We start from the raw sequence: 15,897 nt of genomic DNA on the forward strand, positions 1-15,897 counted from the left end.
AACTGATAAGCAATAAAATTGTTTAAAACATGTAAAGTTTATGCTGTCAAGCTCTATAATTGTCAAGAAAAATATTATATGTAGATTATCGAGTTCAATGTGGTTTTTACTTACATATCATCATTTTTGTAGCAGTGATAGAGTAGAAAACTGTAAAGAAAAACAGTGTCTTTACTCATACATGAATGAGTTAGGTAGTTGGCCACTTCATCAAGTCTCACTGAAATTAAATAACAACTAGAGGAGCCTGAATTGCTCATCTGTATTTATTTAGCCAAAACAGCAAAAATAGTTTTCGTCAGAACCAAAGTAATAACATATGGAACATATTTGGTTAATTTGGTTTCTATTGGGTCAATAGTTCTTGAGTTCTTTGAAAATTGGACCCCTTTTTGGCTTCTTGAAACCATATTGGACTTTTCATCTGGACCAACTTAAACAAGTACAGGGAATCTTTAATAGTAGTTCCAATCATCATCTGTTCTTCTGATCAACCTCTCAGATGATTTTCTCTTATCTTCATAAAGGGATAAAACATCTTTCCTCAATCATCTTTGAATCCTTTATTTCAGTTTGAGAGCTGACCTTAGATTTTTAAAACCATCTGCATAGTTTGAAACGGTTACAAGTGATCTAGTCAAGCAAGGGGAGACAATTCATGTGATATTTTTGTAGACAACTGTGGTGAAAATTAAAATCAATTGAAAATCAACAAAGACAATAAGAAATGTATATTCTTTTTTTCCATTTATTGTTGTCTTTTACATTACTATATTTTAAGCATCTAATATATGTTACTGAAAATTCTTGCATATCACCTTGTACTATGAATTTGAGAATGACATCTGTTATAAGTCCCTCTTTGAATTGATTTCATATCATTATTTTACTATTTTAAAATCATATTACAAGAATTATATTAATTACTGTGGACAAAATGAGAAAATAATTACCAAATATGTTATCTATGCTTATTTCTAATTCTCCAGGACAAGTATCATCTTTATTTTCTTCCTGATACAACAACAGACACCAAGTTAATAAGCAGGGGTCTACATGCTGTAGTATTGTATAGGAATCCCTGAAATACAGATACATAATGGAATTTCAACCCTTCTATGGATTCAAACATTTAAAACCTGCATGGAGAAAAAAATCCTAATACATATGTATCTGTATTATAATTTAATAATCATTGGCAACATACTTAGTTGTACAAGAATTCTATAAATATGTACTAAATGTCTAAATAATGATAAAATATTTCAGCAAATGTACTACACACAGAAACAAAAAAGTTATTGGACTGCAAAGGAGGTATGCCTTAAATATTAGATATTGCAAAACAATCATGTAAACACAAAATTAAAAAACCAATGAAATTGATTTATGTAAAGGGTAACAGTTAAATTAAACATTATAACTATAGGGGCTTCAGCTTCCTCCACCAATAAAATCTGGCCGGCCCAAATTAATCAATAGTGCTGAAAGTGGCATGACACACACCACAAATCAATCAATCAAAATTTAATGAAAAATAACTCTGTAAAATCAATTTACTTTACACTACTGTGAATTCATTATTTTTCGTTGGATACCAATTTTAGTGGGATTCGTGGGTACAGGTGAACCACGAATTCAAATGTTCAACGAATAACATATTTTCAATAGGCTTTGTATACAGAGATTGGCAAAACCATGAAATCAAATATCCACGAATATGCAAGTTTTTAGCAATCCACGAAAATTGATACCCACGAAAATAAATGAATCCATAGTATATTCAAAGTTGAATAGACCTGGTTAAAAGACAAAGGAATTGGTCCAAATGAATAAGCATACAAATTCTAAACATTATGTACCAGGGTCCATAAAAAAAACGCACACGACATGTTATCAAAATAATTAACCAATACATCTAGGTTCTTTTAATTTCAAGTGGGATATTCAGCTTTACAGTTTCAGAACTCCAAATGTCTGCTTCTGAGAGATGAACCCTAAAGTTTGTCAGCTGCTGCACAAGTGGAGATGACAAAAGGAGGAATCATTTTCAAATCACTATGGCAATCAAGTATTATTAAAAGCTTCTATAATAATGGGATCAAGAGTTTATAAACAAAATACATACCATATAACATGAGAAAAATACCTTAATCTAGACTAAACTCAGTAGTCACACAATCTTATGTCACTTTGAGATGAAGAATAGCAATAAAAGCATTGTTCCATTTGCTTTTTGTTTGTTTTGCTGTGCATGTACTGATCTTGTGGAATGGATGGATTCCCCATATCCTTTCTTTTCTATCATACCTTAGAGAACATCGTATATTAACAGCTTTAGACAACAATCCTCCACAAGTTAACTGTGATATAATATTTTTGTGCTCTTCTTGATTTAAATTTTGCAAACTGCTTAGTAACTGGAAAAGTAAACAGCAATGGTCTGGGCTGTCTTTATCATCAAGCAGACTCTGAAAAATACTTCAGAAATCAAAATTTATTTGAAGAAAAAAATACTTATTTTAGAATTTAAATTGTGTTCAATCCAGACTAGTCTATTTGGAGAAAAGATTCACGGTTTACTTAAGAAGTCTTTCACATTCATTGTTGTTAATAGATTGTAATCCCAGATCTCCTTCGTAAGATAATCAATTTCAAAGCAGTATAACACTTCATTATCCCAGTAATTGGTGACAGTTACCCAACATGTATTATTTTTCATTGTCATATTTAACCCATCACAATCTTATGCTATAAAGACAGTATAAAATGCAATAGATGCTTAAAGTATTCTAAAATATATATTATCACAGCCAAAGCATGGAAGCTAAACACATTCTCAACAGCACATTACCACAGCTAAACAGATAGTATTCTGTGATAGTATTGTGACTACTTGTTCTCCCAGACTTTCTATGGTAGATCCATTATTGTCCACAGCATCAGGAGCCAGGAAAGCAGACATACATGTTGATGGATCTTTCTTACAATTCACAACTAATCTAAGGAGAAAAGTAAATCCATCTGATTAGAGACAAATTATAAAATTATTGTTTAATTGCAAAACTAATATTAGATGGAATAAATTGAACAAACATCTATAAAGTACTGTGGATTCATTATAATTCCTGGTTAACAAATGTTCATGGATTTCATGGGTATGGGTTAACCATGAATTTAAAAATTTCAACAAAGTTTTCATTTTCTAAAAGCTTCTTTACAAGCTTCTTCAAATCAACAAAAGAAAATATCAACGAAAATACGAGTTTTCCTCAATCCAACAAAATTGGTATCCATGAAAATATTATATAAATCCAGAGTAATTGTTTTGTTTATTTAAGGAATGACTGTAATATTTTTTCTGTCTATGAAGAAATAACATCAAAAATGTGGTGCACACTGAATAACTCGCGTAGCGGGTTATTTTAAAGTGTGCACCACATTTTTTATGTTATTTCGAATAGACAGAAAAAATATTACAGTCATTTCTTATAATTTCATTCTAAATTCCATTTTAAACCGGAGTAAACCATGAAAAAACGTTGATGACGTCACGGTCACATGACAAAATTATGTCTATGAGCTGATAAACAAAACAACGTCAGCCAACCAGAAGACGCGTTACATCCAAAATTAAATTATTAGGTAAAATACAAATACATACTGTGAAGATTTTATAATGGTATTACTACATAATCATTGAGTTGATCATTCTTTGGATTTTAAATAAATGTAAACAGTCATCCTTAAAATTTCTTCAGTAAAAAATCAAGTTTTATTTATTTTTTCTATTTTTTATGAATAGAGATATGAAATCTCCTTTTATATTATGATATGGATAATGTTCAGCAATACATTTTATACTACAAACCTGCTTGCTGCCAACATAGCTTCACAATACATACTGCTTACATCACTGACTTCGGTTTTAGATTTCTGTTTCTCAAATAATTCTGTTTCACATACAAATATCTGAACTTTTCCTGTCATCTTCTGAAGAATTGTCTTCAAATTTGAAACTGGAACAGGTCTCAACATGTGTTCTTTTCTGAAAAGTATAAGATTTGTCTGAAATGTTATATATATTCATCATTAAAAGAAAATTCATGAAAATCATGTGACTTTAAAGATACACAATATACACTAACATGGAACAAATTCTTTAGTTTTGACATTTTTTAACCTTATAATGTCTATATATGACTTGGAAAATTATTAATGAGAAATGACATCCTATATCAATAAGTTTACATTGCTTTCTACTTGAATTCCTGGTTGTCAATCTTGTGTTTGATAAACAGTGAATTCTACATGATTTAAATTTCCTTTAAACAAAGCCTGTATGAGAATTCATAAGGAAATTTTCTTTTTCTTGTAGGTCAAATAAAAATTTACCAAAAACTAATGTAACATGCCACAAATATTATGGGTGTTTAGGTTTTATCAGAAGAAAGAAGGATTTAAAGTAATGTAAAGATACTTCTAAGATTGACATCATATTTTCCTGTCCAACATCAAGAAATGTCTTCTTGCTGACCAAGACACAGTAAAACCACATTTCTGTTTTTTAATATTACATGCTTCTCTGCATAAGACAACCATTTGACATCATATTTTCCTGTCCAACATCAAGAAATGTCTTCTTGCTGACCAAGACACAGTAAAACCACATTTCTGTTTTTTAATATTACATGCTTCTCTGCATAAGACAACCATATCAGTTTAAAGTGATCTGTAAATAACTAGAGTAAGCCATACAAACAGGTACCAAACGATTTTTTATTTCATTTTTTTGTCTCACCTCAAGAAGGTTTTTGTCATTTTCAAGGCTGCAGCAAAGACACCTGGATGACTATGTTCAACAATACTTATAATGATATCTAGACACAATTTCAGAGTGGTACTGTTTACAAACAATGGTGACTTAGATGGCTGTCTGAAAGAGAAATACAATACGTAAAATGATATCTGTACACAATTTCAGAGTTGTACTGTTTAGGTATAGAACCACTAATTCAGGCCCGGTCGGAAAGAACATACAAGAAAGTAGTACATATTTTAAACAAAATAGTTCCTACGCATAGCTGTATCTTTGTCAATAGGTGAAATATTTGGATAGTTTTGATATCAAATGAAAGCTTGGGGACATGGGATCACTGTAGAACCTCTGTTGAAAGTTTTTTTTTGAATAATCAAAAAAAAGTATATAAAAATATAATACGAGGGCACATTTGCCCTGTTGTTCAGATCAAAGTACCTGTTTTTGTACTATCAAACTTCCGGGAAGCAGTACGCTCTAATATGCAATTAAAGGTATGTTGAATTTTTCAGCACAAGTCAGGATAAGGTAAAGTTTTGACATGAAATAACTGACACTATATTTGAAATTAAGACAAAGTAGCCATTAATGCTTGAAATTGTAGAATTTAACATAGAAAGCAATGGGGCTATGAATTAGTGGTTTTATACCTATTACAAACAATGGTGACTTAGATGGCTGTCTGAAAGAGAAATACAATACTTATATTGATATTAAGACAAAATTTCAGAGTGGTACTGTTTACAAATAATGGTGACTTAGATGGCTGTTAGAAAGAGAAATACAATACTTAAAATGATATCTGTACACAATTTCAGAGTGGTACTGTTTACAAACAATGGTGACTTAGATGGCTGTCTGAAAGAGAAATACAATACTTATATTGATATCAAGACAAAATTTCAGTGTAGTACTTTTCAAACAATGGTGACTTAGATGGCTGTCTGAAAGAGAAAGAACAATACTTATAATGATATCTAGACACAATTTCAGAGTGGTACTGTTTACAAATAATGGTGACTTAGATGGCTGTCTGAAAGAGAAATACAACATTTATAATGATATCTAGACACAATTTCAGAGTGGTACTGTTTTCAAACAATGGTGACTTAGATGGCTGTCTGAAAGAGAAAGAACAATACTTATAATGATATTCAGCCACAATTTCAGAGTGGTATTGTTTACGAACAATGGTGACTTAAACAGCTGTCTGAAAGAGAAATACAATACTTAAAATGATATCTGTACACAATTTCAGAGTGGTACTGTTTACAAATAATGGTGACTTAGATGGCTGTCTGAAAGAGAAATACAACATTTATAATGATATCTAGACACAATTTCAGAGTGGTACTGTTTACAAACAATGGTGACTTAGATGGCTGTCTGAAAGAGAAATACAACATTTATAATGATATCTAGACACAATTTCAGAGTGGTACTGTTTACAAACAATGGTGACTTAGATAGTTGTCTGAAAGAGAAATACAATACGTAAAATGATATCTGTACACAATTTCAGAGTGGTACTGTTTACAAACAATGGTGACTTAGATAGTTGTCTGAAAGAGAAATACAACATTTATAATGATATCTAGACACAATTTCAGAGTGGTACTGTTTACAAATAATGGTGACTTAGATGGCTGTCTGAAAGAGAAATACAACATTTATAATGATATCTAGACACAATTTCAGAGTGGTACTGTTTACAAACAATGGTGACTTAGATAGTTGTCTGAAAGAGAAATACAATACGTAAAATGATATCTGTACACAATTTCAGAGTGGTACTGTTTACAAACAATGGTGACTTAGATAGTTGTCTGAAAGAGAAATACAACATTTATAATGATATCTAGACACAATTTCAGAGTGGTACTGTTTACAAATAATGGTGACTTAGATGGCTGTCTGAAAGAGAAATACAACATTTATAATGATATCTAGACACAATTTCAGAGTGGTACTGTTTACAAACAATGGTGACTTAGATAGTTGTCTGAAAGAGAAATACAACATTTATATTGATATCTAGACATGATTTCATAGCTGTACTGTTTACAAACAATGGTGACTAAAATGAATGTCCAAAAAGATCATCAAGGTAATGGGTAAAACTTTTACATGACATTCTATTTTAAGCTGTGTGGGCCCTGTTGGTTGTAAGGCGCGATCATAGGACACATTTTATACTAGATACCCTAAGGATGATTGTGATTCTAATTGGTCCAGTAGTTTCAGAGAAGAATTTTGTAAAAAAACAGATAACGCTTGACAACAGGTGCCAAGTGACGAGAAAAGCTAACTTGACGCTTCAGATCAAGTGAGCTAATATAAGAAGATGTTGGGTATTTGTCAATGAGACAACCCAACAACAAAACAAATCATGAGGTCAACATACAGTCTTCAGTGATAGAGGAAAGACCATAAAAAGGTCTAAAAAGTGAGGGAACACTGGCAAGCAGACATGTATATCTTACCAAAATTCTATCAAACTTTTTTTTTTTTTGTTAAAGTAACAGAAAAGGTCACCTACTCACAAAAATGAATCAGTAATGTTATCAAGTATATCATGCAATTTTCCTGAAAATTTCTTATATTTTCTAAACTAATATATCAAAGAATTTTACCTGTCAAATATAATGCCAATGATTTCAATAATTTTCTTTGTGAGAACATAATGGTTCATGGTCTTCAAGGTATGTAGTGTCTTTAACAGAACTTCTATACCTATTAAAATATACATAGAAACTGTTCAAATTTTAATGTATACTTTTGTTATTCCCTTCAATATTAAGTCTCTTGGTTACCTCACCTATAAATATTAGTATTTGCCCATTGTCGAAGGAAGTAACTGTTCCGTAGGTATGTGATTACAATCACACTTTTGGTTTTGAGTCATTTTTTATTGATTATGTATATATAATATATATGATAAAAAAGAATAATTTGTATGGCACTTATATTTCAATAAGAGTCCCCCTACTTTTAATATGAAAATAAAAGAACAGAGTTCCAATGTCCCCCCGCTTTGCACATATTTTATCTATCCAAGGTACAAGGACAATAATTAAACTAGAGGCTCTCAAGAGCCGGTCTCGCTCACCTGTATTTACTGATGCTTTGGAAATCATGCAAAATAAGGTTAAAATCATAATTAATAGTATTAGATATTAGATATTATAATGATATCTAAAATAATAACAAATAAAATGCTTCGCTGGGGCGCAGCTTGATACGACCGCAGAGGTCGAACCCTGAACAGTTGGGGCAAGTATGGACACAACATTCAAGCTTGATACAGCTCTGAATTTGGATTGCTATTAAATATTTGACACAGCATAGGTTTCTGACACAGAAAGAATGTGGTCTAAGAACTTGAATTTTTTTAATTTACCTATTATGGTCCAATGTCCAAAATCAAAATACATGGTTAGATTCAGCATATCAAATAACCCCATATATTCAATTTTTGTTAAAATCAAACAAAGTTTAATTTTGGACCCCAACTTAGACAAACTTGAAAACTGGGCCCATAATCAAAAATCTAAACACATGTTTAGATTCAGCATATCAAAGAACCCCAAGAATTCAATTTTTGCTAAAATCAAACTAAGTTTAATTTTGGACCCTTTGGACCTTAATGTAGACCAATTTAAAAAACGGGACTTAAAATTAAAAATCTAAATACACGGTTAGATTTGGAATATCAAAGAACCCTAATAATTCAATTTTTGATGAAATCAAACAAAGTTTAATTTTGGACCCTTTTGACCTCAATATGAACCAATTTGATAGCCGGGCCCACAAATAAAAAATCTAAATTCATGGTTAGATTCAGCATATCAAAGAACCCCATATATTCAATTTTTGTTGAAATCAAAAAAAGTTTAATTTTGGACTCCAACTTGGACCAACTTGAAAACTGGGCCCATAATCAAAAATCTAAACACATGTTTAGATTCAGCATATCAAAGAACCCCAAGAATTCAATTTTTGTTAAAATCAAACTAAGTTTAATTTTGGACCCTTTGGACCTCAATGAAGACCAATTTAAAAAACAGGACCCAAATTAAAAATCTAAAAACACGGATAGATTTGGCATATCAAAGAACCCCAATAATTCAATTTTCGATGAAATCAAACAAAGTTTAATTTTGGACCCTTTTGACCTCAATATGAACCAATTTGATAGCGGGGCCTATAAATAAAAAATCTAAATACATGGTTAGATTCAGCATATCAAAGAACCTCATATATTCAATTTTTGTTGAAATCAAACAAAGTTTAATTTTGGACCCCAATTTGGACCAACTTGAAAACTGGGCCCATAATCAAAAATCTAAATACATGTTTAGATTCAGCATATCAAAGAACCTCATATATTCAATTTTTGTTGAAATCAAACAAAGTTTAAATACTGGACCCTACCTTGGACCAACTTGAAAACTGGGCCCATAATCAAAAATCTAAACACATGTTTAGATTCAGCAAATCAAAGAACCCCAAGAATTCAATTTTTGTCAAAATCAAACTAAGTTTAATTTTGGACCCTTTGGACCTCAATGTAGACCAATTTAAAAAACAGGACCCAAATTTAAAAACCTAAATACACCGTTAGATTTGGAATATCAAAGAACCCCAATAATTCAATTTTAGATGAAATCAAACAAAGTTTAATTTTGGACCCTTTTGACCTCAATATGAACCAATTAGATAACGGGGTCCACAAATAAAAAATCTAAATACATGGTTAGATTCAGCATATCAAAGAACCCCATATATTCAATTTTTGTTGAAATCAAACAAAGTTTAATTTTGGACCCCAATTTGGACCAACTTGAAAACTGGGCCAAAAATCAAAAATCTAAATACATGAAAAAGATGAATACATGTTTAGATTCAGCATATCAAAGAACCTCATATATTCAATTTTTGCTAAAATCAAACAAAGTTTAATTTTGGACCCTTTGGACATTAATGTAGACCAATTTGAAAACTGGACCCAAAATTAAAAATCTAAATACACTGTTAGATTCGGCATAACAAATAAATAAATGTGATCAAAGATTTTACAAATCTAATGCGCCATACTGTGCAATTAAAGATTACTTCTTGAAATTTTTCAATATTTGAAATTTGAAAAAAAAAAAATATTTGAAGAATAATTCTTTTTAATTTCTGAAATCTGAAATGAGAAAAAATTGGCCTCCCACAATTTCTTTTTATCCCCCCCCCCCTTTTTCCCCCAAAAAAATTCTTTCCCTCAAGATATGGTCATAATCTCAATTCAAATTTCCAATGGAGTTGGCAACCATAATTACCCATTTAAATTTACCATAGTGCTAACTTAATCTATTTTATAATAGAATTAATAAAAATATAGTGTCAAATCTTTCATATGGATTTTTTTGTAAAAAAAAAAGATGAAAACATTTGCAGATATTTTTACTGGTCTTCCTTTATAAATATGCATTTCTTTAAACATAATTTAAAAGCAGTGTAAGGGAAGTAACCAAAACGTTGTATTTGGATTACCTCCCTTACACTGTTTTAGATTATCTTTATTGTTCATTAACCATTACTTTATACATAATTTAAAAGCAGTGTAAGGGAGATAATTTCAATGATGTATTTGATTTATCTCCCTTACACTGCTTTAAATTATGTTTTGTACTAAAGTATTTGTCCATTAACCAGGACAACCTTGTTTTTCCCCCTTTTTTGCCCCTAATTCCTAAACGGTTTGAGCCATAACCCCCCAAAGCAAATCCTAACCATCCCTTTGTGGTATGGAAACTTGTAGTATAATTTCAGAGAGATCCATACACCGTTCCACAGTTATTGTCTGGAAACTAGAAAATGCTCATTTTTGGCCCCTTTTTGGCCCCTAATTCCTTAACTGTTGGTACCATAACCCCCAAAATCAATCCCAACCTTCCTTTTGTGGTATTTAACCTTATGGTCAAATTTCAAAAAGATCCATTCACTTAAACTAAAGTTAGAGTGCGAAAACCAATATGTATTCGGACGACGACGCCGGACGACGACGACGACGCCGGACGACGACGACGACGACGACGACGACGACGACGCCAACGTCATACCAATATACGACCACAAAATTTTTTTGCGGTCGTATAAAAACTGCAAAATTTCTGTAAAATTACTAACACAGGGGCAGCAAGCCAACAACGGGTTGTCGGATTCATCTGAAAATTTCAGTGCAGATAAATCTAAATCTGATGAACATTTTTGAAACCTGTCAGATTTGCTCTAAATGCTTTAGTTTCAGAGATATAAACCAAAAACTGCATTTAACCCCTATGTTCTATTTTTAACCATGTCGGCCATGATGGTTGGAAGGCGGGGTCATCGGACAAATTTTTTAAACTAGATACCCTTATAATGATTATGGCCAAGTATGGTTAAATTTGTCTCAGTAGTTTCAGAGAAGAAGATTTTTGTAAAAGATTACAAAAATTTACGAAAAATTGTTAAAAATTGACTATAAAGGGCAAAAACTCCTAAAGGGGTCGACTGACAATTTTGGTCATGACGACTTATTTGTAGATCTTACTTTGCTGAACACTATTGCTGTTTACAGTTTATCTCTATCTATAATAATATTCAAGATAATAACCAAAAACTGCAAAACTTCCTTAAAATTACCAATTCAGGGGCAGCAACCCAACACAGGTTGTCAGATTTGTCTGAAAATTTCAGGGCAGATAGATCTTGACCTGATAATCAGTTTTACCCTATGTCAGACTTACTCAGAGATATAAGCCAAAATCTACATTTTACCCCTATGTTCTATTTTTAGCCATGGTGGCCATCTTGATTGGTTGGCGGGGTCATCGGACACATTTTTTAAACTAGATACCCTAATAATGATTGTGGCCTAGTATGGTTAAATTTGGCCCAGTGGTTTCAGAGGAGAAGATTTTTGTAAAAGCTAACGACGACGGACAATGGACGTCAAGTGATAAGAAAAGCTCACTAGGCCCTTCGGGCCAGGTGAGCTCAAAAAGCATTTTTTTTTATTCTATAAGACTTTTTATCAATATCTTAGAGAAATGAAGGCTTCAGAGCAAATGCAATGTGATTTCCATTATAATTAATATTTCGAAGGGGCATAACTCATTAAAAATATTTGATCAGAACTTATTTTCGATAGTGTTAAAGACATTGCTAATTTAAATCTATGATATAAGTTTCATAAAATTATGGCAATAATTGTACACATGAGAGTGCTAACAATGCAATTTTCAATATAATCAATATTTCCAAGCGGCATAACTCTTTTAAAAATAATTGATCTGCACTGATTTTCCAACTCATCAAAGACATGGATGATAGAAACCTGTAATACAAATTTCATCGAATCTGGCAAGAATTTGTACATATTAGAGCGCTCATAAGGCAATTTTCCATATAATAAATATTTCCAAGGGGTATAACTCAGTTACAAAACTTTGATCGACACTGATTTTCATACTGGTCATAGACATTGCTGATATAAACCTATTATTTAAGTTTCATAAAATTTTGGAAAAAATTGTTCACATGAGAGCACTAACAATGCAATTTTCCATATAACTAATGTTTCCCAGGGGCATAACTCTTTTAAAAATAATTGTTTGAGACTGATTTTCGAAAATCGTCCAAGACATTGCTGATATAAACCTATGATATAAGTTTAATAAAATTCTGGAAAAAATTGTTCACATGAGAGCACTAACGATGCAATTTTCCATATAATTAATATTTCCAAGGGTCATAAGACTCATAACTCTCTTAAAAATAATTGATCGGGACTGATTTTCAAACTCGTCCAAGACATTGCTGATTTAAACCTGTGATATAAGTTTCATAAAAATCTGGCAAGAATTGTACACGTGAGAGCGCTAACAAGACTGGAAGGACAGATGGATGGATGCCCGGTATTTCTATGTCCCCCACAACACGTTGCACAGGGGACAATAAGGAGATGTGGTATGATTGCCAATGAGACAGCTATCCACCAAAGTTCAAATGAAATGTATGTAAGCAATAATAGGCAACTGTGCGGCCTTCAACAATGAGAAAAACCCATACCCTATAGTTCGCTATAAAAGGCCCTGACATGAAAAATAAAGTTGTTCTAAGCACTGTTTGCAATTATAACAATGAAATTTTTGTACAATCAAACCTTCTGAGGGTATTGCATAGATATGCCTGCTGTGGTGTTTACATTGGATGTGTTTACACTTATGTGGGACAAACATTTAAATTTTTTTGCTGATTTCCCATCCATCTTTAATTTAGTCAACATATTTATTTAAAGATGCCAATTTTTCCAACAACTACTAGCCAAACCAAATCCATTAGGCATACATAACTTCTAAAGATATACTTAGGGCTTTACATACACAATTGTGGAAAACTGGGAATATTTCAAGTAATTTTCTATTTCCAAGTGCCACAACTTTCATAAATATCGCTTGACCAGAAAAGAATAAAGAACTGTGCCATCAGCACATGATAAGCCTGTGTTTTTTCAATGAATAATGTTCCATAACTCCTCAGTCATATCAGAAATTTATAAAAAACTAAAGGGAGCTTATTTAAATAGATACAAGCAATCTGTGATTATTGCATGGCAATACATAGTCCCCTATCGGTTAAAAATTCATTGTATTGGAACAAAATTCTAACTTGATCTATAACTTGTCATGGTGTAAACTATATACCAAATATCAAGTCAATATCTTCAAGCATGACGAAAAAAAAAGTGCGGAGAACTGATTATTTGAGTGAATTTTCTAAGTCCAAGGACCATAACTCTGCACAAAATCATCAGACCAGAACAAAATTCAAACTTGAACTGTAACTTGTCATGATAAAACTATATACCAATTATCAAATCATTACCTTCAAGAATGACACAAAAAAGTGCGGAAAACTGATTATTTTAGTGAATTTTCTAAGTCAAAGGACCAAAACTCTGCACAAAATCATCAGACCGGAACAAAATTTGAACTTGATCTGTAACTTGTCATGATAAAACAATATAACAATCAATATCTTCAAGCATGAAGAAAACTAGAGGCTCTCAAGAGCCTGTGTCGCTCACCTGTATTTACTGATGCTTTGGAAATCATGTAAAATAAGGTTAAAATCATAATTAATAGTATTAGATATTAGATATTATAATGATATCTAAGATAATAACAAAAAACTGCAAAATTTTTGTAAACTTACTAACTCAGGGGCAGCAACCCAACAACGGGTCGTCGGATTTGTCTGAAAATTTCAGTGCAGATAAATCTAAATCTGATGAACATTTTTGCCACATGTCAGATTTGCTCTAAATGCTTTAGTTTCAGAGATATAAACCAAAAACTGCATTTAACCCCTATGTTCTATTTTTAACTAAGTTGGCCATGATGGTTGGAAGGCGGGGTCATCGGACAAATTTTTTAAACTAGATACCCTTATAATGATTATGGCCAAGTATGGTTAAATTTGTCTCAGTAGTTTCAGAGAAGAAGATTTTTGTAAAAGATTACAAAAATTTACGAAAAATTGTTAAAAATTGACTATTAAAGGCAATAACTCCTAAAGGGGTCGACTGACAATTTTGGTCATGACAACTTATTTGTAGATCTTACTTTGCTGAACATTATTGCTGTTAACAGTTTATCTCTATCTATAATAATATTCAAGATAATAACCAATAAAATGCTTCGCTGGGGCGCAGCTTGATACGACCGCAGAGGTCGAACCCTGAACAGTTGGGGCAAGTATGGACACAACATTCAAGCTTGATACAGCTCTGAATTTGGATTGTTATTAAATATTTGACACAGCATAGGTTTCTGACACAGAAAGAATGTGGTCTAAGAACTTGAATTTTTTTAATTTACCTATTATGGTCCAATGTCCAAAATCAAAATACATGGTTAGATTCAGCATATCAAAGAACCCCATATATTCAATTTTTGTTAAAATCAAACAAAGTTTAATTTTGGACCCCAACTTGGACAAACTTGAAAACTTGGCCCATAATCAAAAATCTAAACACATGTTTAGATTCAGCATATCAAAGAACCCCAAGAATTCAATTTTTGCTAAAATCAAACTATGTTTAATTTTGGACCCTTTGGACCTTAATGTAGACCAATTTAAAAAACGGGACTTAAAATTAAAAATCTAAATACACGGTTAGATTTGGAATATCAAAGAACCCCAATAATTCAATTTTTGATGAAATCAAACAAAGTTTAATTTTGGACCCTTTTGACCTCAATATGAACCAATTTGATAGCGGGGCCCACAAATAAAAAATCTAAATTCATGGTTAGATTCAGCATATCAAAGAACCCCATATATTCAATTTTTGTTGAAATCAAAAAAAGTTTAATTTTGGACCCCAACTTGGACCAACTTGAAAACTGGGCCCATAATCAAAAATCTAAACACATGTTTAGATTCAGCATATCAAAGAACCCCAAGAATTCAATTTTTGTTAAAATCAAACTAAGGTTAATTTTGGACCCTTTGGACCTCAATGAAGACCAATTTAAAATAAAATGCTCCGCTGGGGCGCAGCTTGATACGACCGCAGAGGTCGAACCCTGAACAGTTGGGGCAAGTATAGACACAACATTCAAGCTTGATACAGCACTGAATTTGGATTGTAATTAAATATTTGACACAGCATAGGTTTCTCACACAGAATGAAAGTAGTCTAAGTACTTAAAATTTTTTAATTTACCTATTCAAACCATATCATTATTATTTGCTTTTATATATAAATCAGAAATAACCAATTTAAAATGGAAAATTTTAAAGAAAAAAAAGGAAAAAAAAATCCCCCCCCAAATTTTTTGAAACCCCCTTATGATTCATCACCCCCAAACTCAATCCCAGCCTTCCCTTTGTGGTATGGTACCTTGCAGTACAATTTCAGAGAGATCCATACACTTGAACACAAATTATTGTCTGGAAACTAGAAAAATGCTTGGGTTTTTTGCACCTTTTTGGCCCCAAATTCCTAAAAGTTTAGGGCAATTACCCCCAAACTCAAA

At 31.8% G+C, this 15,897-nt stretch overlaps 1 protein-coding gene across 1 annotated transcript in view; it reads right to left on the reverse strand.

The window, feature by feature from the left end:
* Positions 1 to 110: 110 nt before the first annotated feature.
* Positions 111 to 15,897, reverse strand: part of LOC127709570 (meiosis inhibitor protein 1-like) — a 36,636-nt gene continuing 20,849 nt past the window's right edge. Inside the window, exons 7-13 of the mRNA XM_052215174.1 lie at positions 7,453 to 7,552; positions 4,802 to 4,936; positions 3,872 to 4,048; positions 2,855 to 3,002; positions 2,311 to 2,471; positions 954 to 1,081; positions 111 to 220 (exon numbers count right to left, since the gene is read on the reverse strand). Coding sequence (XP_052071134.1) covers positions 111 to 220; positions 954 to 1,081; positions 2,311 to 2,471; positions 2,855 to 3,002; positions 3,872 to 4,048; positions 4,802 to 4,936; positions 7,453 to 7,552 — 959 coding nt within the window. The remainder of the gene's footprint in view (positions 221 to 953; positions 1,082 to 2,310; positions 2,472 to 2,854; positions 3,003 to 3,871; positions 4,049 to 4,801; positions 4,937 to 7,452; positions 7,553 to 15,897) is intronic.

The sequence above is a fragment of the Mytilus californianus genome, unplaced genomic scaffold (assembly GCF_021869535.1).
Source record: "Mytilus californianus isolate M0D057914Y unplaced genomic scaffold, xbMytCali1.0.p SCAF_7, whole genome shotgun sequence".
Classification (NCBI taxonomy): Eukaryota; Metazoa; Mollusca; class Bivalvia; order Mytilida; family Mytilidae; genus Mytilus; species Mytilus californianus.